Raw genomic sequence first — 24,712 nt, 5'->3', positions numbered from 1 at the left:
TTTCTTCATTGACTGAATAACTATGACGTTCTCAAGTCTTGGTAAGTGGGGGATGCGTTTTCTTGGCTGTCTATTCCAGAAAGAGTGAAAAGTGCAGGGTAGAAATATGTTCCCGGCACCTTGTGAAAGAGGCAGAGTTCTCGATGTCCCAGCTACTTCAGCCCCATTGTTTTGGGTATTTGGATTGGACCCTTTGTTGGAGATTGAGGTCAAAATGTGCCCAACTAGGGCTATTTGGATTTTGTCTCTCGCATGAGAGACAGGCGGTGCTCACCCAGCCCATGGAGCAAAGAGGGAAGAATAGTGATAAACGTTACCACGCGGATGAACCCCGAAATGCCGTATTGAGAAAAAGCACCCCCTGTGCTGTATGATCCCACTGATGTCACAGGGACAGAAAGGACACATCTACAGAAGCAGCAAGTGTACTGTGCGCTTGCTTGGGGCTGGCTGTAGGGACGGAGAGCAAACGGGCATCGGACATCTTTTTGGGGTGCTGGAAATGTCCCATAGCTGCATTGTGGTGTTTCTGGGACACCTCTACAAACGTATTAAATACCTGGTGAGCTGTGTGGTGGGTAAATGGTACCTTGATTCAACGGTGACGTGGGCGAAGCTGGAGGGACGTGATGGTCAGTCACATAAGCCACACACAAGTGGACAAATGCTGCGTGATTCCATGTATATATGGGGCCCCTGGAGGCGTCACTCTTATAGGGACAGAGAGCAGATGGTGGGGGATGGGAATGGTTCCTTGTTTCCTGGGGTCAGAGCTTCCGTTCGACACGATGAAGGATTCAGGACACGGATGTTGGGGACGGTGGCACAGCACCGTGAATGTGTTTGATACCACTGACCCGCACACTCAAACGTGGTTAAAATGGTAAATTTTGTGTGTATGTATTTTACCACAATATAAAAAAATTGGAAGGAAAAGAAAAAAAAAGAATAGCTGGGTTGGGAATGTTTACTTCTTCCACATTCAGCAATTCGGAGAGGCGACACTGGGCAGAAATCGATGTCTTTGTGTGACATTTCCCAATATACCTCACTTTAAGTATAGATATTTTCAAATATGCTCAAAGGAAAGAGAATTATAGAATGGAACCCCACATTCCTTTCACCCAGCTTCAAGCATTACCAGTGATCAGCATTCTGCCATTTTTCTTCCAGCCCCCCAAATTTGCATGCATGCCCATGTACATGCATATGTATGTGTGTGTGTGTGTGCATGCATGGAGGGATGCCCACATGTGTGCAGGCGTGCATATGGATATGTTGTGTGCACATATGTGTGTGTATGCGTGTGTGTGCATGCATGGATGGATGCCCACATGTGTGCATGTGTGCATATGGATATGTTGTGTGCACGTATGTGTGTGCATGCCTGTGTGTGCATGCATGGATGGATGCCCACATGTGTGCATGTGGATACATTGTGTGCACGTATGTGTGTGTATGCGTGTGTGTGCATGCATGGATGGATGCCCACATGTGTGCATGTGTGCATATGGATACGTTGTATGCACGTGTGTGTATGCATGTGTGTGCATGCATGGATGGATGCCCACATGTGTGCATGTGTGCATATAGATACATTGTGTACACGTATGTGTGTGCACGTGTGTGCATGAATGGATGCCTGCATGTGTGCATGCGTGTATATGGGTACATGATGTGCACGTGTGTGTGTGCATGTGTGTGCATGCACAGATGGATGCCGGCATGCATGCACATGGGTACATTGTGTGCATTTGTGCGTGATGGATGCCCGCATACCTGCGTGAATATGGGTACATGTGTGTGCATGCATGCATGTATGTGTGAGTATGCATGTGTTTGCTGTGGTATTTTAATCCAAGCATCAATCATCATATCATTAGACACATGAATATTTACACATGTATCTCTTACAAAAAAAGGATGTCTTTTTAGAGCCCCATCATCCGGGGCAACAAATCCGTGATTACACCCCACACCCCATCCGTGTTGTGCTGCCCCGATTCATGCCGTGTGCTTCCAAGTAACCTGATTCCACCCTCCGTGGAGAGTCTTGGCATTGAAGATCCCGGGGCCTGGCTGGAGGGCATGTGCGACTCAAAGCAAGATGGGACATGTCTTTGGAAAGGGGGGGCTCAGAGGTCAGAATGAGCAATGCGTTCACCTTCTGCACGGGGAAAAATCAGGGTTGGCATCAAGGATCATAAGTCTCGGGGTGCTTCTGCCTCTCCACGTGCAGCCAGGAGCTGAATCCCAGTATCACATCTTTTGAAAAAGTTCACATCTGTACGTACCCACACACGTGTATACTTTTATTTGCTACTTAGCAGGTGAACAGGTTGAGTTTCTGGGGAACGCACACACAGAGACAGACACAGCACACTACACTATTCGCGTGTTGAACCGGAAGCAAGACCAGTCCTGGCATTTCAGGCCATAGGACAAACACCGTGGCATGAAGCTGGGACCTGTGCATTGGGATCCCCAGCAATGGGAAAGACCCCGTGGGACTGCTTCCCTCCCCGCCCCCCCACTCCACTAACGCCCCACGCTGAGGCGCTGCCCGTTTACTGGACAGTGACACCGGAGACAGTCCCCTCTGTCACCTGAGGGCTCCAGGGGCCTTACATCCTGTGGAGGAGGATATTATGTAGACAGGCTTCCTCCAGAATCAAGGTGTGCGGCTTCTCACGGGCCGCCAAGATGTTCTGTGCGGCTGGTTTGAGGTTTTCACAGCTTTTGTGCATCAGACGCACCGAGGCCCACGCCCAGAGTGTGGGTGGGGGTGTCTTGCTGGCTCAGGATTTCCGAGTCTGGATCCTACTGCCTCGACATTGCTTTCTAGGGTTTGGGTTTGGGAGAGTCAGGAAGAGATAGGGGATGTGGCTCCTTCCCTGCAGAATTTGGGTCCTTGATGCCAGCCTTCTTGGAGTCACCTGTGCCTCCCCCAGGTAAATCCTTCGCCAGGTAGGTCTCTCTGAAGGGTCCCTATGGTGGCTCTGAACTCGGTGCACACAGCTGGGCATTCAGGACCAGTATGCTTGGACACTGTCCCCTGTGGGGACATTCTAGCTGCAAGGCGGTGGGCAATGACGATATGCGACCCTGGCGTGGCGGGGGGGGGTGTCGAGGGGGACCCCCAAGGCTGACTCTCACAGTTCCCAAGGGCAAGCATAGCATGCACTCACCTACTTTCCACCTGCACGTGCCTCTGCCCCCACCGGACATGCATGGGCACCGGGCAAAGCTAGGAACCTGAGTTTCATTCTAGGACCATGCACAGGGAAGGGGGCCTGGAGCCCCCCAGGCTGGTATCGGGGTCCACAGTTTATACACTGACCTCTGGGGTCCACAGCACGTAACAGGAAGCCGGAACCGTGCGTGCCTCTCCAGTTACTGTGTGCAGTGGGCGCCTCTGTGAAGGGTGGCCACCTGCATCATTTTCAGATTCCAGGCGTGCACATCACTGTGTGCATCGACGAGGGGAGAGGTCACCTCTCGGCCACGTGGTGTTGAGGACTGAGGAGCCCGTGGGTGAGAGTTCCAGCTGGGACTCCGGCCTTCTCTGTGCAAGCTGGAGACTTAAATCCACAGGGGATTCATCCCAGAGTCGGAGGGGATGCTGAGATCCAGGCCGGGCAGGGCCGCTGAGATCCAGGTCGGGCAGGGCCAAGCTCCCTCCAGAGGCTCCAGGGGAGGGTCCTTCCTGCCTCCCAGCTTCTGGGACTCCAGGTGTCCCTGGGCTGGTGGCCATGTTCCCCCCCATCTCTTCACGTGGCTTCTCCTCTGTATCTCTCTCTCCTATTTTGTCTTTTATAAGCACACCTGCCATTGGATTTAGGGCCACCCCGATCCAGGAGATCACATCCCGAGGTCCTGGGTGGACACGGGTTTGGGGTCACTATTCACTCTAGGACAGGTGTGTCTGTTTTCCTTCCAAAGCAGTGATGGCAGGAGCAGGTGCCCCCAGGGGCCCCTGGACGGCAGCTATCAATCTCCATCTGTATCTCGGACCTCCTGTGGGGAGGCTGCCCGCCCCGCAGCCGTTGCCCCCTGAAGGCCCCTGAGCCCGAAGCCGTGCATCCCCTTGCGATGAAGAAAGTATCAGAAACTTTGCTGTTTCAGGCAAATCGCAGGCTCCTGGAAACGCACTGTTTTGGCATCCCGGACCCCGCGGGGATGCAGTTGCTTGTCTTCCTGAAGCACTATGCATATTGGGGCTGGCACGGCTGTGTCCTGGGCTCAGGAAGAGACAAGGAAGCCCCTGCCCGTGTGCTCAGGCGGCCAGTAGGCACAAAGGGGCCTTGGGCGCTGGTCTTCCCACAGGCTTGTGCGGTCCGCCGTCTTGCTGGGTGCCTGGGTCAGGCCAGGTGCACGAGGCCAACCTCACACCGTGGGAGGCCTTGCCTGTGACTCAGGGTTCTCCGCTGGGAGCAGGATGCAGAGACCCAGCCGGGGGGCACCTCGGGGCAAGCTGCACCCCGAATCATGTCAGGGAGAGCCCGGTCGCAGGTGCTGACAGCATCGTCCTTCACAGAACTCGACCTCAGCAGAGTCTCATCTGCCTGGAGACCCTCCTCCCGCGTGGGGGGCCCGGCCCACCCCTCCTGCACGGATGTCGTTCCCGTCTGGACATTGTGACATGTTGTAGAACGTGAGGCTCGAGGAACCCGAGTGACCAACCCCTTTGGAAGCCCTTGCAACGTTTGTTCCTGGGGGGACCAGGTGACATGGGCTGGTGGGTGGGGGGAGCCTGGGAGCACAGAGGCCAAAGGGGCCCATGCAGCCTGGCGGGGGTGAATCCCAGCGCACACCGTGACCGAGGGCAGTGTGAGCACAAAGTCCAGGCTGTGCCAGGCTGGGGAGCATCAGGTGTCAGCGGCGTCCCTGAGCGAGAGGCACAGAGAACCAGGCAGGCGGATGCTGCGGGTCGATGGGGACGCAGCTGGGCTGGCCGGGCGCTCTGCCAGGTCAGGTTGGGTGGTCATCCTCAGGGAGCAGGGCCAGTGCGCCTGGCACGCTGCGTCCTGTCCCGTTTCAGCGCGGGCTGTTCGGTGTCGCTGCGTCCCTGCGCCCTGCGGCCGTGCTGGGGCACCCGACTCGAGCCCCCCCTGGGGACCCTGTCCCTGCGCACGGACGCAGTAGCAGCGGCTGCGGGGGGCAGGCGGGCGGGGAAGAACACCGCCCCTTCGTCCCGCACCTGTCCACTGCGCGCTCTGTGGGGGCGCGCGGCTCAGAACACGCTCTCCTGCCTCTTGAGCGAGGGCCGGCTGGGCGAGTCGAGCCCGTCGCTGGGGCCGCTTGACATGGAGCGCGCCGACAGCGTCCGAGTGAAGAACAGCGCGTCCCGGCGCGCGTCCTGGCCGCCGGCGGGCAGCCGCCCGTACCCCAAGTACCTGCGCAGCCTTACCTGGAACTCGCGGGACGCGAAGTAGTACACGAAGGGGTCCAGGCAGTTGTTGAGGCAGCTGAGGCACAGCGTGAGCTTGTAGATGTGGTAGTAGCTGCGGCCCAGGAACAGGCGGCTGACCATGTGCACCAGCAGCACGAAGTTGTTGGGCGCGAAGCACGTGACGAAGGCCAGCAGAACCACGGCGGCCAGGCTGACGGCGCGGCGTCGCTGGCCGTGGCCGTGCGCGTCGGACGTGCGCAGCAGGGTCAGGATGGTGGCCGTGTAGCACGCCACGGTGACCACGAACGGGATGAAGAAGAGCACGATGAACAGGGTGAAGAGGAACATGGCCCACATGGCCACGCTGGGCAGCATGGTGGACTTGAGCACGTCGAAGCAGGTGACGATGCCCAGCGCCTCCACGGTGTAGGTGAGGTCGGTGCGTGCCAGCGGGGACAGCGCGCCCAGGAGAACCAGCCAGACGCAGGCGCACGCGGCCACCGCGTAACGTCGCCGGCGCCAGCGCGCGGAGGCCAGCGGGTACACGACGCCCAGGAAGCGCTCCACGCTGATGCAGGTCATGGTGAGGATGGACGAGTACATGTTGGCGTAGAAGGCCACGGTGACCACGTTGCAGAGCACCTCCCCGAACACCCAGTGGTTCCCGTTGCAGTGGTAGTAGATCTGGAAAGGGAGCACGCTGGCCAGCATGAGGTCCGTGACGCTCAGGTTGATCATGAAGATCACCGACGGGGACTTGGGCCCGATGTGGCAGCACAGCACCCACAGCGAGAACAGGTTGCCGGGGATGCTGACCAGCGCCACCAGCGAGTACACGACGGGCAGGACCACGGCGATGGTCGGGTCCCGCAGCATCAGGATGGTGGCGTTGTCCGGACGCGTCACGTTCATATCCATCCTGCTCCGGCACCTGCTGCTCGCGCGCGCGCGGGTCTGGAAGGCAAGGGGCACCCGGGTGAGCAGGGGAGCACGACGGGGCTCCCGGCCGGCCTCCCTCGCTCGCCTCCGCCGCTGTCCCGCACACTTGTGCGCAACTGGCGTGGTCCCCCCGTGGCACGGAGCGGAGCGGAGGCGCGCTAAATCCTGCGAAGCTGCGTCACACCCAGACGCCTCCCGTGCGCCGGGACACCGGGCGCTTGCTTGGACAGTCGCGCCCTTCCTGCTCCTTGGAAGCGCAGGGAGCGTGCTGCAAGCTAGGGTGCGGCGGCTTCACCATTGGGGCCAGGAGGAAGCCAGGGGAGACGTGCAACACAGTTGCGAGGTTACAGAGTTGCCAAGGCGCTAACCCGGTTTCCAGCTGCAGAAGTTTCTCTGCGACCCCTGGAAGGTGGAGGGAGTCACCCCGGGTCCCCCCCCCCGCCCGCCCCGTCCTATGACTGGCTACTGTACCTGGCCACACGGGGGCGCTGTGCCGCTAGCACTGAAGTCCCAGTAGGTCCATCCCTGTCACCCTGTGCCTGGCCTCCTGCTTTCTTCTGCCTCGCGCTTGGACACCCCAGCTTGGGTGGGACAGAACCAGCCCGGTTCTGTCCTGCTCACCTGCAGCTGAGGCCCCAATCTTGGGGTGCCCACTGGGGGGGCCACCTTTTAGCGATGGGGGACTTTGGAGGCCCTGATGGGGGATCTGGGAGGGCCCCACGCAGACCACGCAGGAAGTCCCCTGCTCCGTCGCCGATGGCCCCGCAGCCCCTCTACCCATGCATTTAAGTGCATGACCACAGGTGCAGGGAAGAGTGCACCCACTTGTCACACGGTTGTTTCACGGCTCTGTTTCAAGGTAACAACCCCCACGCACCTGCTTCAAGGTACAAAACCTATGCACCTGTCCCAACGACCACACACACACACACACACACACACACACACACACGTCTCCAGTGTGGTTTGAAAACCCCATAGCCCTCCCAGCCTCCCAGGTACAGGAACCCAGACGCCCAGGTAGGCAGCCCTCTCTGGCTGGGGCAGACGGAGTACCTGACCGGTCTCCACATTGCCATCTGGGTCTTATCTCTGTTTCGTACTCTTGATTTCTTGCCTTAGGTCCCGTGGCTTTCCCCAAACAGACTATGGGCTCTTTGGGGTGGGGTTATGAAATCATCTGAATATATACCAAGAGTGGAGGACACGGCAAACTCTGGGAGTTTTGCTTACCCAAGTTTTCGGGAAACAGTGATTGGGTTTATTTATTTGGGTCCTGGGCCAGGGCACCCGGTCAGGCCCTAGCTGTGCCGTGTCTGTGAGCTGGGGCCGACCAGGCAGGGCTGACCCCGGTGGAGGTCTGCCTGCCGAAGGTGGAGGTGGCGTGCGCACTGGGTAGAGCCGCAAAGCAGTCTTGTGCATGCTGGTGGAGCCCAGGGGCGCAGGAGAGAGAGTGTGCCTGTGCCGGGGAAGGAAGGGTGCGTCCTGGGGTGAGGTCAAGTCCCCCTGGAGTGCTGGCCGATGTGTCCACGCGGCTTGACTACAGCCCCCATCTCTGCAGTTGGGTGTACATGCGAGGGTGTCTGTGAAGGGGTTTCGTAGGTGCGGCTGCAGAGCACCAGCAGCTGCCTTGAAGTAAAGACGTGATGCTCTAATCCTGTGGTGGGCCTTGTCTAATCAGGGGAAGGCCTGAGAAGCAAACACTGAGCCTTCCCAGGGAAGGTGTTCTGCCCCCAGGCTGCAGGGCCCGCTCTCTCCTGAGTCTGCAGCCTGCCCACCTGCCCTGTAGATTCCAGGCTCACCAGCCCTGCAATCGTGTGAGCCTAATTCCTTGATGTATGTTTTTTTGTATCTGTTTCTATATGTGCGTGTGTGTTTATATACATACACACATATGTTCTATTGCGTGTATTTATACAAATATCCTATTGTGTATGCAGTCATTGCATATACATGCATACGTATTGTAAATGTATGTATATATACGCACATCCTATTGCACATTTATTCTCTCTCATATATATGCATGTGGGTATACACACAACCTACTACATGTTTATACACCTGGAGATGGACGTGCTGACGGCCTCAGGCCGCCGCCCCCCGCCCCGCTCACACTGTGATTGCACAGGAGCTCCTGTGATCGCTCGGGTCATGGTAACTTCTCTGAATGGCCGGCACTGCACGGCACAGGGCCCCTCGCCCATTCCCTGGTCCCCACCGCCATGCCCGGAGGTGGTGAGGTGGGCGTCAGGGTCACATCTTACAGATGGGGGCTCACAGGTTGCAAGAGGGGTGAGCATAGAGCTGGGGCTTGGATGGGCCCAGAGCGTGCAGCATGTCCTCAAGCCTTGGTGTTCTTGTGGACCATGAGCCTCCGCACCATTATACTGATGGCCTCAGGCCGGGACGCCGAGTGAGCTGTTCTGGTTCTGACTGGTTCTGTCCTGTTTGGGCAAGCCTCGTTGCTTCCGGCTATCTGCACCTGCAGCTGGTCTTTTCCTGGGGGTGGGGGGGTGGGGGTGGAAATCATTCCTTGGGAGGAGGGCCTGGGGCTTGGGCGGCAGGTGCCAAGGCCCGTTCTCCTGAGCTTTGCTGGCTTGAGATCCGGACGCGGATTCCTGCTTGCTGTTCTGCAGGGCCTGAGTCTGTGGGCTTCCTACTTGCAAGATGTGGGGCTTCTGAGAGCAGGGCGTGGGGCTCAGGGTGGCCTCTTGGTAGCTCAGGCCTCCCTCATGCAGACGGGAGCCCCAAAGACGCCCTCGGCTCCCCGGGCAGGCCCCACGGCGACCTGCCTCACCCTGACGCCAGCTGGCCTGGGCGTTGGCCGTTTCATCCTAGGGGACGGGGTGTCCACCAGCACGACATGCAGGGTCCACATGGCAGAGAGGCTGGCACACCGCCTTCAAAGCCCTTGCAGATTTCCACCCGCCGCCCTGAGCGGGCATTTCTTCCTGCCTCGAGGACCTGCCAATGTCCGCCGGCATCAGAGAGGTTCCTCAAACCGGTTTAAAAATGGCCCCGAGTTTCAGTTTGAGTGGGATGCTTTCTGTTCCACTAAAGCGTGCTCAGGTGTGCATCCTACAGTTACCCTGGGGCGGCCTCGGTCCACGCTGGGGCGTCAGGGGCCGGACAGAGGGATACATGCTCTTTGGGGTCCCCAGGGGTGCCACGGAAGGACACACGTGGGGGGCAGACGCCAAGACCGTGCAGGGTGCAGAGAGGGTGAGTGGGGACGTTGCTGTGTGCTCTGGGGACGTGTCCGGTGCAGGGGGCTGAGCGGATGTCCTGGAGCCCACAAGCATTGGCAGGAAGGCGATCGACCTGTGCGGGACGCTGCCCTGGTGTTCCCAGCACAGAGCAGCCCTGGGGGGGGAACTGTTTCCCTTTCTGCTCACGGAGCAAGGGACGTGGGGATCTATTGTCCCCCCTCCCCCCCCGCAGGTGGCTGCTTGTTAGCCGCACATATTTGCATGCTGTGTGGCCCTCTTGAAAGCAGACGTGCGTGGCAGGTGGTGGGAGGAACAGAGGCTCGGTGAAGCAGCCCCCCTGCCCGCCGGCCCCTGCGTCCCCATGAGTCACCTCTGGAGAGCACTCAGCCCCCTCTGCGCTAGCCCAGCCCCAGCTGCGGCCCGAGGCGTTTGGGCCTCCACGCGGCATGGCCGCCCACTGAGCGGCACGGGTGATTAATAAAGAAATCAGCTCTGGCATGCTGGTCTGAGCGCTGCGGCGGCGAGTGGTGGGGTGGGAAAGTGTATGAACGGGCGAGCGGAGGGGGCTCTTGCAGAGAGACGCGGCTGGGACCGCCTGTCACCCTCTGCCTCACAGGAAATGCATGCTGGTCTGAGCGCACGGCGGCGGGCGAATGCCCTCCTGTCAGGGACGGCTGTATGCGCCTCATTTTTTTGGTTCTTCACACCTTTATCGAGACCTCATTTACATATTGTCAAGTTCAGCCGTTTAAAGTGGACAATTCTGCGGTTTTGAATATGTTCGCAGACGTGCAGACATCGGCGTAATGCCGTCCCAGAACGTTGTGAGCCGCCCTAAAGGAAATCCTGCACACCGGAGCGCTGGCAGCCCCATTCCCCCCTGGGCCCCAGCCCCACTCCTCCCGGACCCCAGACCCCAGGTGGCCATGCATCGACTTCCCGTCTCTGCGGACGAGCCTGTTCGGAACATTTCGTGGACACGGGATCACACACTCTGTGGCCTGGGGCGTCTGCTAGAGCCTTGTGCCCTCAAGGTCCATGCACTGGGCAGCGGGTGTTAGACCTTTGGTCCCTTTTATGGCTGAGTCTTATTCCCCCGTGAGGAAGGGCCCCATACGGTTTATCCATCCCTCCGTGCATGGACACTAGGGTTGTTTCTGCTTTTTGGCGATTGTGAACAATGCTGTTGATCTTGCACCCAGCGCCAGACCCCATACTTGGAGGCTCCCGGCACTGAGCACGGGGGTCCTTTGGGCTCAGTTGAGGTGGGGCTTCCTCAGGGGTCAGAAGGCAGCCGACGAAGAGCAGCGGGGACTCAAGCTCATGAGTGCTCCTTCTGGGTCCCCAGCGTCTTCTCTCACGGTCAGGCCTTGTGTTTCCTGCGTGCTGGGGGCTGTCCCAGGTGCTGAGCTCCCTGTGGGGACAGGAAACCATGAGCCAGCCCCCTGCACTGTGGGCTGGTCTCCCTTCTGGTGTCTTGGGTTTTTGTGGTGCTTTGTTATGGCGGCCCTGGGAGACTCCGACGGCCCCCACCCAATGCCACAGCGTTGGAGATGCGGTGCTGTTGGAGAATGCAGATGGGACGTGCCTTTAGTCACGTCGGAGAATGTTCAGTCACTGGGCACGCACGGGCTGAGCTCCCAGCAGCCGTGCCCACATGAGCACAGCACGGGCAAGACTCCACTTCTCTTGGGGTGTTGTCACCAGACTCAGATGCTGGGCCGAGCTGAGCTTGGTTCACCGGCCTCCAGACGTGGGCAACGCGGGTATCTGGCAGCACTGAGAGTGCCCAGTGTGGTGTCTCCACCTGGACCTTCGGTCTCCTCTTCGACTGTGATCCTCGGAGGGTTGCTGTGATATGGGGTGACCCAGTGAAAGGGAAACACTTTGTAAACCGTGCTGTGCTCTGTAAATGTTGTTAGCTAGATCAGCAACTGTACGAATGTCCTGGAGGAGTTCTAACAAGTGACCACAACCTGGGGGCTCCAACCATGGGAATCCATCCTCCTCCCAGCTCTGGAGACCGGAAGTCTGAGATCCAGGCTGGGCAGGGCTGCTGAGATCCAGGCGGGGCAGGACCACTGAGATCCAGGCGGGGCAGAGCTGCTGAGATCCAGGCGGGGCAGGGCTGCTGAGATCCAGGCGGATCAGGGCTGCTGAGATCAGGGTGGGGAAGGACCGCTGAGATCCAGGTGGGGCAGGGCCGTGCTCCCTCCCGAGGCTCCAGGGGAGGATCCTTCCTGCCTCTTCCAGCTTTTGGGCTCCAGGTGTTTCTGGGCTCATGGCCGCATCCCTCCCATCTCTGCCTCCGTCCTCACAGAGGTGGCTTCTCCTCTGTGTCTGTGTCTCCTTTTCTGTCCCTTATAAGAACACCTGCCACAGGACTTAGGGCCACTCTGATCCAGAATGATCTCATCTCAGATCCTTCATTAGTCACATCTGCAAAGACCCTATTTCCCAACAAATCACATTCCTAGGTTCTGGGGGCCATGTGTTTTGGGGCCCCCCCACTCAGCCCACTGCAGGACGTGTCAAGGAGGAGAATATTCCTAAGAACTCTTTGTAGTGTTTTTGGTTCCCCTGCCTTCAATGAACAGACAGAGCCAATAAGCGTCCATCAGGACTGGCTTCTCCTGGGGTGTCATCAGAATGAGAGCCACCCCCCTGAGACCCTCCGTCCAGCCAGCTGCTGCTGACCCTCAGTGCATCCCAGGGTGATGCTCCCAGCAACAGCGATATCCCCACCAGTGCTGAGGGATGTTCTTGGAGAGAAGACTACCCAGGATGCCCAGCCAGCAGAGGTGGAGGCAGCAAGACTGGTTTCGAATCTGACCTTGACACTCAGAAGTTCTGGCCATTCACACATGGGCTCCAGGAAGCTATGCACCCCCATCACCAGCCTCGTCTGGGAGACCGCCTTCTTGCCCACAGCCCCAGGACTTGGCCAATGTTTGTTATGCGACCCAGGAGAGGAAGCTGCATTGGGTTTTCTGGCCAACTGTGGGCAACTCACCAAAGACACAAGAAAGTCTGTGGTTGTCATGAGCTGAAATGTGCCTCCCCCAAGCCTGTATGCTGAAGTCCTAATTCTCCACACCTCAGAATGTGACCTTACTTAGAAATAGAGACTTTGCAAGTTGTTAAATTAAGAAGAAGTCATACTGGAGCAGGAGGGGACCTGACTCCAGAATGCCTGGCATCCTTACAAAAAGGGGAAATTTGGACACAGACAGGCACGTGGGGAGGAGGCCACGTGGAGATGGAGACAGAGACAGGGTGATGCTCCTACAGGTCAAGGAACACCCAGGATTGCCAGCAACCACAAGAAGACAGAACAGGAATGAAACAGACTCTCCCTGAGATGCTCCAGAGAGAACCAGTCCTGCTGACACCTTAGTCTCAGACTCTGGTGCCCAGAGATAAGAGAGAATACATTTGTGCTGTTTCAGCTCCCAGTTTGGGGTAATTTGATACAGCAAATTTCCAGGAAACTAATGCACACACACACACACACACACACACACAAAAGAGGGAAGGGGTTTCATTGACACACTCCGTCAATGAAAGAATGATAGGAACCATGATCATCCTACATTAAAGAAAGGGAAGAGCCTTCAAGAAAAGATAAGGCATGAAAAGAGCAGGATTGCAAGGTAACAGAGAGAGGTGAGGAGCCCACCCACAGGCTCAGGAACTGCATGGAAGAGGACAGAAACATTTTGATTATTGATTCAGAAAAAGGACAGATCTCTTGGATGGATAAAAGGTACTGGAGGGGTGACAATACATATAGCTCGGGGGTAAGGGTTCTCACCTGGGATACTTTGCTAGACCCACCAGGGGACACTTGGCAACATCTGGAGACAGTTTTGGTTGTCACTACTGGGTGGGGATGGGGTGATACTGCTGTCTGGTATATGGAGACCAGGAATGCTGCTCAACGTCTTACAGTGCATAGGACGTCCCACCCCAGAGTCATCTCTCTATCTATCCATCTGGCCATCCCTGTCTCCCTTCCTCTCTCCATCCATCCAACCATCCATCTGTCCATCCGTCCATCCATCCATATCATCTATCTATCTATCTATCTATCATCTATCTATCTATCATCTATCTATTGATCCATTCACCTATTCATACATTCATCCACCCACCCATCTTTTAATTTTGTTGGCGGTGTTTCATGTTGCATTAACATTTTATATCTTTATGTCACAGGATCTTTCCCATGATGTCTTCTGTATTATGTCTTATATCTTTTCCATTCTGTAACTATAAACTATTCTCCTCCCTCTTTTCTAAGTGCTTCCACAGCTTTTTAGTTTCCAATTGTCATCCTCAGGCTGTTGCCCAAGCTGTCTTGTAATTGTCATGGCAATCATGTCATCACGCCTGCTCTTGACCCAGGCCTAGTGTCTGCTGAGTGAACGTATGAATGATCGGATCTAAGAAAACACAACATAAGATCAGAAGCTCTTGGAAACTAATGGTACCTGAGAGATCCCTGAGCTCAGTCACCCATCTGAGCTTGACTGTTCCCCCAGCTGAGGTTGTAAGCCCTTGCCTTAACCTGCCATGGCCTGTGTGGGATAGAAGAGAGATACCTCCAATCCCAACACCTCCTTACGAGATGTGGATATCGACAAATTGATCCTAGAGTTTATCTGGAGAGGCAAAAGACTTAGAATGACCAACGCAATACTGAAGGAGAATAACAAAGTTGGAGGACTAACTAACACTATTCGACTTTGTGACTTACTATAAAGCTATAGCAATGAAGATAGCGTGGTATTGGCAAAACAATGGACAAATAGACCGATGAAATGGAATGAGAGCCCAGAAACAGCCCCATAAATATAGTCAACTGATCTTTGACAAAAAAGCAAGGTTAATATACTGGAGCAAAGACAGCTTCTTCAACATACTGATGGAGCAACTGGACATGCACAAACAAAACCCCAAAACCAAAAAAACCGCCCCCAAAAAACCAAGAATCTAGACAGAAACCTTATATCCTTCACAGAAAATGAACTCAAAATGGGTCACAGACCCAAGTGTAAAAATGGAAAAGTATAAAACTTCTCCAGATTAACATAGAACAGAATCTAGATAATCTTGGGCATGGTGATAACTTTTTAGACAGCACGCCAAAGGCACGATGCATGAAAAAAAAATAATGGATAAGCCGGATTTCATCAAAATTAAAAACTTCTGCTCTGGAAAAGACAATGTCCAGAGCACGTGAATACAAGCCAGAGACGGAGAGAAGATATCTGCCAGACACACATCTAAAATATGTATATCTGAAATATACAAAGAACTGTTAAAACTCAACCATAAGAGAACAAACAGCCCCATCTGATTATTGATTCAAGTCAAAAGATCTGAACTGACAGCTCACCAAAGAAGACATAACAGATGGCACAGAAGCCTGTTGAAAGGTACCCCCCATGGTGTGTCATCAGGGAAATGCACGTTAGTGCCACAATGAGATACCACGATGAGACGGGTATCGGTATGACTGGGGTCTAAAAACACCGCCAACAACCAATGCTGGTAAGGATGCGGAACGGTTCTCCGTCCACGAGGGGCCTTCCAAAGGGGGCCTTTGCATCACCGGTGGCCTCCTGGTCACCTTGCAGCCTGTCACGGCATCTTCTTTAAGTATGACAGGATATCACCAATGCCTCCATGCCTCAAGGTCCTTGACCGTTGTAGACCCGAGTCATCCATTACCGCTGCGTCACCTCTGAGTGAACACTCTGCACTTCAAAGAGGTGGCAGAGCAGTAGTCATGGGGACAGCTGGTGGACGAGGCTGGGGGTGGGGGACGGAGGGCCCGTCCCTCTGCTCAGATCACAGTGCAAGAATCCTTCCCTCTATGCACACAGGCGCACGTGATGGTCTTACCGCTCTCTGTTCTCCTATTTCCCTCTGCATTGCACAACCCGAGTGCACTGTAAATGACGGATGATTTGCATGCCAGTTGTCTGTCTAAACGTGTGTGGAGTGTGCAGATTTTAATCTCCGCCTCCTGCAAGACAGCAGCCGTGATCGCAGTTCCTTGCCTTCTGTGTCTTTTTCCCGGAGTGGGTCACAACCAAAGGGCTACCTCACCAACCAGAGACCAGATTCTCTGAAGTGCAACAAGCCCCTTGCTTTCTGTTTGCATTACACTGTTGGGTTTTTTTTTTTTTTTTCCATTTTCAAGCTGCACCCCCTACGCACATGTTCCTTAGCAGTTCTGAGGGGCACCTGTCAAAGCAGCTTCTGTCTGTAAGGCAGGAAGCCACTGCGTGCAGGCATTAATTAACGTGAACAGCCATTCTGTGAAAGAAAACCCAGCCGGCCTGGGGGTTGGGGACCTGCTGGGAAATAGCAGTTTGCAAGCAGCACGTAACAGGAATTTCAGGCACCTCCACCACGAAGGAAACAGAAAGGCAACCGCGTGAATACGTTGGCGAGATCTGTAGAAGGAGTCGATGGAGAGAGGGGCGGGTAGGTCCACAGTCAACGTACTACAGCTGTCCTCTTTTCAAAGATAGCAATTCAAATCTCTTCTCTAGGTTAATATATCGACGTGCCATGTAATAGTTTAACTACAGCTGGGTTCATTGTCCTCATCCAGTTTCTACCAAAGAGAAAACAGTCCAAAGGAACGTTTGAGGAGAGGCCAAGGCATCCCAATTGTCTCGCACCTGCTTGAACCTGAGGATGGGCCCCTTCCCTTGTCCTCTTGATTCCAACCCCCCGGGGACAGGAGCTGTTCGGTGTGAAACGCCCTGGGCAAACACATTTTCCTGTTTTCCAGATAGTGTTTAAACCTCTCTCTTGTGGATGCAAAGAGTTCCCCCAACATGCTGATGAAGACAGACAGACGTGCATCTCCAGGTGATGTCAGGAAGTGCTTGGGTTCCAGAGAAGGGTCTTTTAAAAAAGGGCATCACATATATGTGCAGATCAATACATAGACAATAGAGACACGTAGATGACTGATGGAACACAGGTTTAGACAGATAGGTAAATAGATAGATGATACATACAGTTAGTTGGATGGATGCATAGGTAGAAGATTGATAAGTAGATGGATAAATAGATAGATGATAGGTAGATGATAGATACATAGATGGTAGGTAGATACATAATAGATAAATAGATAGATAGATAGGTAGATAGATATGATGAGGGGGATGGATGGATGGGCATGCAGATGGGTGGATGGATGGATAGGTAGATAACAGATATAGATGGGCAGATGGATAGATAAATGGATGGATAGACAGATGATAAATGGATGGATAGTTAGATAGACAGACAGATATAAGATAGATGATAGGTATAGATAGATAAATAGATGACAGATACAGATGAGCAGATAGAGAGATAAATAGATGGATGGATAGATAGATGGATAGTTAACAGATAGATATAGATGGACAGATGGATGGATAATGGATGGATGGATGATGGATGGATGGATGGATGGATAGACAGATAGACAGATATACATGTACAGAGGAATAGATGGATGGATGGATAGATAGATAGATGATTGATGGGTGATGGGTGTAGCTTGATACGTAGATGATAGACAGATAGATATAAATGGTTAGGTGGATGGATTGTCTAGATAAATGGTTGAGAAAGTGAAGCACATTTGCCTCAAATATTTCCCCTTGCTTGCCTCGTTTCAATGTATAATTCATCATTCTGCTTAAGAAAGACCTTGCTTGTTAACTAAAACTCATCTGCTCCAAGCCCCCCATCCACAGTTAAAATTTATATGAAATTAGATGTTTACTTTATTGTTTCATCAAAGAAGCAGTGTCTTAAAATGAATGGAAGGAAGACTGTGGTGACTTGGGGGTGGGGGAGGAGGAAATCCCCTAAATGGACACATTTACATTTTTTTCCGTGTGAAATCGATGGCCTGCCCTGCAGTGTGTCCATGGAGGCTTGATGGCCTGGTGATGAGCAGCCTAGCCTTGGGTGGGTGGGGGGGGGTTGGTTAGCAAGACCTGGGTTCAAGTCCCAGCTCTTTCAGTGGGAGCTGGATGGCCCCGGGCAGGGACCTCCCTCTGTGAGCCCAGTTTCCACCATGGAAGATGGGACAGTATTGCTTTCCTGTGGCTACGGCAACACGTGACCACAAGTTGGGGACTTAAAACAATGGAAACTTTCTGTCCCAGCTCTGGAGGCCAAAAGTCCCAAATCAAGGTGTCAGCAGGGCTGGTTCCTTCCGAAGGAGGGTTCAATGAAAAGTGAGTTCTTCCTCAAGTAAGATGGTGAACTGTGCATTGAAATGAGGCAATGGAGGGCAAAATATTCCATGTGAATGTTCCCACCCACCTATCTAGACTGTCCATGCACCTATCCATCTATATCTGTTATCTATCATCTATCATCTATCTATCTATCTATCTATCTATCTATCTATCTATCTATATCATTCTATCCATCCATCCATCCATCCATCCATCCACCCAATCTATGTATCTGTGTATCTATGTATCTATCTATCATCTCCATCCATCCATCCATCCATTCATACATCCATCCATCCACCCAATCTATGTATCTGTGTATCTATCTATCATCTCCATCCATCCATCCATCCATCCATCCACCTGATCTATTTATCTGTGTATCTATGTATCTATCTATCATCTCCATCCATCCATCCATCCATCCACCCATCCATCCAATCTATGTGTCTATCTATGTATCTATGTATGTATGTATCTATGTATCTATCTATCAATCATCTATCATCTCCATCCATCCATAATCCCTCATCCATCCATCCATCCATCCATCCATCCATCCATCCATTTATCTATCCATCTGTTCATCTATATGTATCTGTTTATCTATCTATCTATCATCTATCATCTATCATCTCTACACATTCATCCATCCATCCATCCACCCAATCTATGTATCTGTGTATCTATGTATCTATCTATCATCTCTATCTATGCATCATTCATCACCCATTCTATGTATGTATGTGTGTATGTATGTATGTATGTATGTACCCATCTATCTATCACTTAGCAGTTCTGCTCCTACGTAAACCCCAAGAGAAATGAAGATATATGTCCACGCACAAGCATGTACACGCATGTGCATAACAGCACTATTCAAAGCAGCCAAAAGGTAGAAACAACCCACATTTCTATCAACGGATGGATGCATAAGCAGAAGATGGTCCATGCATACAAAGGAATATTACTCAACCATGAAAAATGAGTGAAATTCTGACACCTGCTGCGACATAATCGGACCTTGAATACACAACACTCAGGGAGGGATGCAGACATTAAAGGCCACATTCTGTGTGATGCTATTTAGGTGAAACATCCAGAGGGGAAATCCACAGAGAGAAAGCAGATTGGTGGTCACCTGGGGCTGCAGAGAAAGACGGGGAGGGGACTGCATTGTGGGGACGGGGTCTCCTTGTGGGGCGACGAGAATCTTCCCAAACTAGATAGAGGTGGTGGTTGCACGACGTTGTGAATGTACTAAATGCCCCCTGAATTGTTTACTTTTAAAGGGTTGATCGTGTGCTGTGTGAATTCTAACTCCGTAAAAACAAAGGGCCTCGGGGATCGCGGCACGGAAAAAGCCTGAAGACATTTTTGTTGAACTTCCCCGTGTTCTAGTGGGCTTGCGCGGCCCCGTGTCCTCCTGGCTCCCTGCTCACCCCAGCTTCTGAAACTTCCCTCCCTTTGTCTGTGGCGTCCCCACCCCTGGGGGCCCGGCTGGGGTGTCTGGAGCTGGACACCCACGTCTCCTGGCCTGTGGTTGCCGTGGCCAATTGAACCCGTGGCGGGACCAGAGTAAAGAGGAAGGGGTGACAACATCTGCCTTCACTCGTGACATAACACTTTCCCCTCGGGAAGCCAGGGTTTGTGGGTTCAGGGCTCCCAGGGGCTCCTGTTGTTTTCATTTCCTTCTGTCCCAAGGCTGCAGACAGTTTCTTCCTGGCTCGCGTCCCGGGGGTGGTGGGAAGGCTTGGGCTGAGCGTCCGTGAGCCCTCAGACCACGTCTGCGGTGCTCCTGGGCGTGCCCCACATTCAGTGTTTGCAACCTGTTCTCCCCGAGCCGTCCTCGAAACACACGCCTCGCAAGTGGGCAAACCGAGGCACGGAGGCCTTCAGGAAGCTGAGCAGCCAGCGAGAGGTATGGTGAGGACCCAGGCGCACGTTTTCTGACCGCGGGTAGAAACTTCGACGTGTCCGGCGCAATGATGTGTGAGCGGCACTGGCCGTCCTGTCTGAGCCCTGCTCGTGCCCTGAGTCTAGCTGTCCTGTCCCAGCGTCTGCTGTCCCGGCGGGCATTTCTGGGGCCACGCTGTGTGCTGAGGAGCAGAAGGGGGCCGGCCCAAGACCGTGGCCTGCACCCACCCGCCTGTGACCAGCCCTGGGTTTCCGTCACGCGGGGACGTGTCCTCACGTGAGACCATTGGCCGTCATCCGCCACCAGGTGAGTTCACATCTGCTCTCGGCAGGTGTGAGCCTGGGGCGTGGACACAGCTCAGAGCACAGGACAGAAGACGCAGAGGGTGTCGGCAGCGTCCCCGTGTCTGGGGAGTCCCCCCAGGAGCCCCTCGGCCGAGCCCACCTGCTCCCTGAGTCCCCCCACCGTGTTCCTACTCTGTGCCAACGCAGCCCCTCACCCCTCGCACTGGCACAGGTCTGGGGGATCCCGGCCACGCTGCCCTTCTGTCCCTTGGCCAGCGAGCAGCCAGTCCTGTCTGAGCACCTGTGCGCATCCGCAGGGCACGGTCCCGTACTGCTGGCTCGGGGAGGTGAGGGTCCTCTCCTCCAGGCGACGCCTGGGAGACACACAGCTCTGTCCTGAGTTTAGGCCCGGACACGCGGGGCGCCCTCGCTAAATGCACACGGGGCGGGGTGAACAGCACACGGGAGGCTCCCCGTCCGTGCGCACCGAGGAACACACGGGTGAATGTAGGAGTGAGAGAAGGGATGAAGGACGCAGGAAGCGCTCCGCAAACGCCGCGTGAGCCCTGCACGCATGAACGGAAGAAAGGGGCCGGTGTGCATCTTCGCCCAGCGCCCCTCCTGCACCCTTGGCCCCCTGCCCCAGCTCCTCGGACTCTGCCTGCCGCGCCCCTGCTGCGGGGGAGCCTGCGGTCCAGCTACCCCCGCCGCCCCCCTGCCGTGGCGGGGCCTGCAGTCCAGCTCCCCCCCGCCGCCCCCCCTGCCGCGGCGGGGCCTGCAGTCCAGCTTCCCCCGCCGCCCCCCAGCCGAGGCAGAGCCGGGAGTCCAGCTCCCCCCGCCGCCCCCCCCGCCGCGGCGGAGCCTGGAGTCTAGCCCCCTTCTTCCCCATCCCTCTCTGAGCTTCGTGGTCCATCACACAGGACTGTCAATCACATGTGACTGAGATGTGGCCCAAGCGTGTCCCATCACAGAGCCCCATCCCTGCGCTCATAGGGACTTTTCCGAGACTTACCCTCCTCTGACCCTGACACGATCCATCACAACCCTCAAGAGGCACTGCTCCCTTTGAGTCCTGCTCTCCAAAGAGGGGGTCCAGCCTGCTAGGGAACCTCTTTCCTTGCACACAGGGCAAGCGGACTTCCTCCAGAGACTCTAAACCCTATAGTGAAGGGAGGTGGAAGAGGCAGAGCTGAAATAGGGGAGAGAGAAAGAGAGAGAGATCAGGAGCTGACAACCATTTACACTCCTGGATCCAGCTATGCCTGAAGCTGACATGAAATGCCTAACTACCCAATTAGACAATTTCCACCTTGACCTAAGAGAGCATGAATCAAGTGTCTATCGTTTGCCACCCCAAGAGTTATGCCTCATCCGTCAGGAGCCGGCGTGCCCCTCGTTGGGGGACAGAATTCCAGAGGGGGCTGATTCCAGCCAGGGAGCCCGCGGAGCCCACGCCTCCCGCCTCAGCCAACACACCGTCATTCCACGGTAGCCCCAGACGTGCGAGGCACCCAGCCTTCTGCTGCGCCCCTTTCTGGGTATGGGTCTTGGGCCAGTCCCTTCCGTGAGGGCCTCAGTTTCCCCATCGGGACAATAGGGGTCAGAAACTCCCTGCACAAAACCCCGGGGAAAGGGGCCGGCGTGGCCATCAGCGCTCCGTCCATGCTAAGTACGGTGCATAAAAACCGAAAACAACATGCCTCCACCCCCATTAAACCTAGACAGAAAAAAGAAAAGAAAAGAGAGAAAAGAAAAAGAAAGCGGGAAAGGCAGGTGTTCAGAGAATTCTGGGAAAACCCACATTGAAGAAGGCGAGCGTCCATCTTTGGAAAGACGGGGCAGTCACGGCGACTGGGCAGAGGGGCGCTGGGCGTGAGGCTGAGGATCTGTGTGAAAACCCACGAGACGCTGAGCTATTTCCTGGTTCGCATATCCTGAGATGTGCAAGGATGGGGGTTTCCTTGGAGCAATGAGGCCCGGCCGGGCAGGCTCTGCGCTCTCCCTGTGTGCCCCATAAACACTCGGTCGGACACTGGGGCGACCAGGGATTATAACAGCACATCCCAAAGGCCAAGCTGCCCACCTACCCCGCAATCAAGCAGCATCTGTAAGGTGGAGAGGTGCATCCCCTCTCCTGGGGTCTGCCCTGCCTCCCCAGGAGCAGGGGGACCTCTGCAGGACTCTGTCTTGCATACGTGCCCCCACCCCCCCGCCGTTTGGTCCCCTTGACTTACGGCGACGGTCCTGGGCGAGCTGACCCCGTGGAGCTGGTCTGAGCTGTGTGTGGTGGGGACCCTTATGCTGGTGCACAGGTAGATCTCCCTTTAGAGAAGGGACCCCGCGGTGGTCCGTCCCCTACCCAGCAAACTCGACACGGTCCCCAACCCCCCACCCCAGGGGACCCAGCTGGTGGCTGGTAACGGCAACCTGTCATCGGCAGATTTAATTAAACACACAAAGGTTATGAAAGGCGGAGCCCCGGGGCATGGAAAAGGTTCCTCTTTTTCACAGCGGGCTGCCGGGGAGGTTGGGGGGGGGCAGGGCGCAGTCGGTCACTGCAGGGGATTTCACAGATTTTTTAATATACATTTTTAAAAATTTTTATTAAAAAAAAAGGTTTCACCTGAATATATTCAGGGCGCCACTTGGGGAGGGTAAGTTGATGGTGAGAACAGGGTGTAGATTCGACTGTGGCTTTCTTTGGATACATTTCATATTATTTTATTCTACTTTGTAAACAGATCTCTTAGTATTAATGATTGAAAAGCTTACTCTGACTGCTTGTTATTCCCAAGTAAGCACCTGGATGGTTGTATACTTTCTGAGGGCTTTTTCCTATCATGGGCTGAATTGTGTCCCCCGCCCCAAACTCACACACTGGAACCCTGTTCCTCCAGGACCTCAGAATGTGGGTGTATTTGCACACAGGGTCTTTACAGAGGTAATTAAATCAAAATGAGGTCAGTAGGGTGCATCCTGATCCCATAGGACTGGGGTCCCTATAAGAAGAGATGAGGATACAGACACGCAGAGAGGGATGACCATGTGAGGACACAGGGAGGACATGGGGTCTACACTACCAGGAGAGAGGCCTCAGGAGGAACAAGCCTCAAGCCCACCTGGGTCTCAGACTCCCAGCCTCCAGCCCCTCCTGGGTCTCAGACTCCCAGCCTCGGCCCCTCCTGGATCTCAGACTCCCAACCTCCAAACCCATCTGGATCTCAGACTCCCAGCATCCAGCCCACCTGGATCTCAGACTCCCAGCCTCAGCCCCACCTGGATCTCAGACTCCCAGCCTCCAGCCCCGCCTGGATCTCAGACTTCCAGCCTCCAGCCCCACCTGGATCCCAGACTCCCAGCCTCGGCCCCACTTGGATCTCAGACTCCAGCCTCCAGCCCCTCCTGGATCTCGGACTCCCAGCCTCGGCCCCACTTGGATCTCAGACTCCCAGCCTCCAGCCCCACTTGGATCTCAGACTCCCAGCCTCCAGCCCCATCTGGATCTCAGACTCCCAGCCTCGGCCCCACTTGGATCTCAGACTCCAGCCTCCAGCCCCTCCTGGATCTCGGACTCCCAGCCTCGGCCCCACTTGGATCTCAGACTCCCAGCCTCCAGCCCCACTTGGATCTCAGACTCCCAGCCTCCAGCCCCATCTGGATCTCAGACTCTCAGCCTCGGCCCCACTTGGATCTCAGACTCCCAGCCTCGGTCCCTCCTGGATCTCAGACTCCCAACCTCCAAACCCATCTGGACCTCAGACTCCCAGCCTCAGCCCCTCCTGGATCTCAGACTCCCAGCCTCGGCCCCTCCTGGATCTCAGACTCCCAGCCTCGGCCCCACTTGGATCTCAGACTCCCAGCCTCGGCCCCTCCTGGATCTCAGACTCCCAACCTCCAAACCCATCTGGACCTCAGACTCCCAGCCTCAGCCCCTCCTGGATCTCAGACTCCCAGCCTCCAGTCCCCCCTGGATCTCAGACTCCCAGCCTCCAGCCCCACTTGGATCTCAGACTCCCAGCCTCAGCCCCTCCTGGATCTCAGACTCCCAGCATCCTAGATCTCAGACTCCCAGCCTCCTGGATCTCAGACTCCCAACCTCCAAACCCATCTGGACCTCAGACTCCCAGCCTCAGCCCCTCCTGGATCTCAGGCTCCCAGCCTCGGCCCCACTTGGATCTCAGACTCCCAGCCTCCAGCCCCACCTGGATCTCAGACTCCCAGCCTCCAGCCCCGCCTGGATCTCAGACTCCCAGCCTCCAGCCCCACCTGGATCTCAGACTCCCAGCCTCCAGCCCCACCTGGATCTCAGACTCGCAGCCTCCAGCCCCACCTGGATCTCAGACTCCCAGACTCAGCCCCTCCTGGATCTCAGACTCCCAGCCTCCAGCCCACCTGGATCTCAGACTCCCAGCCTCCAGCCCACCTGGATCTCAGACTCCCAGCCTCCAGTCCCCCCTGGATCTCAGACTCCCAGCCTCCAGCCCCACCTGGATCTCAGACTCCCAGACTCAGCCCCTCCTGGATCTCAGACTCCCAGCCTCCAGCCCACCTGGATCTCAGACTCCCAGCCTCGGCCCCACCTGGATCTCAGACTCCCAGCCTCCAGCCCCACCTGGATCTCAGACTCACAGACTCAGCCCGTCCTGGATCTCAGACTCCCAGCCTCGCCCCCCCGGATCTCAGACTCCCAGCCTCGGCCCCAC

The 24,712-nt window shown here is 55.4% G+C and overlaps 1 protein-coding gene across 3 annotated transcripts in view; it reads right to left on the bottom strand.

The window, feature by feature from the left end:
- Positions 1–875: 875 nt before the first annotated feature.
- Positions 876–24,712, bottom strand: part of P2RY8 (P2Y receptor family member 8) — a 44,659-nt gene continuing 20,822 nt past the window's right edge. Inside the window, exons 1-2 of one of the 3 annotated variants that reach the window (XM_036119277.2) lie at positions 22,244–22,466; positions 876–6,346 (exon numbers count right to left, since the gene is read on the bottom strand). In XM_036119277.2, the coding sequence (XP_035975170.2) occupies positions 5,234–6,310 (1,077 nt within the window). In that variant the 5' untranslated portion in view covers positions 6,311–6,346; positions 22,244–22,466 and the 3' untranslated portion in view covers positions 876–5,233. Of the gene's footprint in view, positions 6,347–21,021; positions 21,306–22,243; positions 22,467–24,712 lie in introns of those variants that run through there. The other 2 variants (XM_036119278.2, XM_078064702.1) reach the window with 2 other exon arrangements.

The sequence above is a fragment of the Halichoerus grypus genome, chromosome X (genome assembly GCF_964656455.1).
Source record: "Halichoerus grypus chromosome X, mHalGry1.hap1.1, whole genome shotgun sequence".
Lineage (NCBI taxonomy): Eukaryota > Metazoa > Chordata > Mammalia > Carnivora > Phocidae > Halichoerus > Halichoerus grypus.
This window is presented reverse-complemented; position numbering and strand designations above follow the sequence as displayed.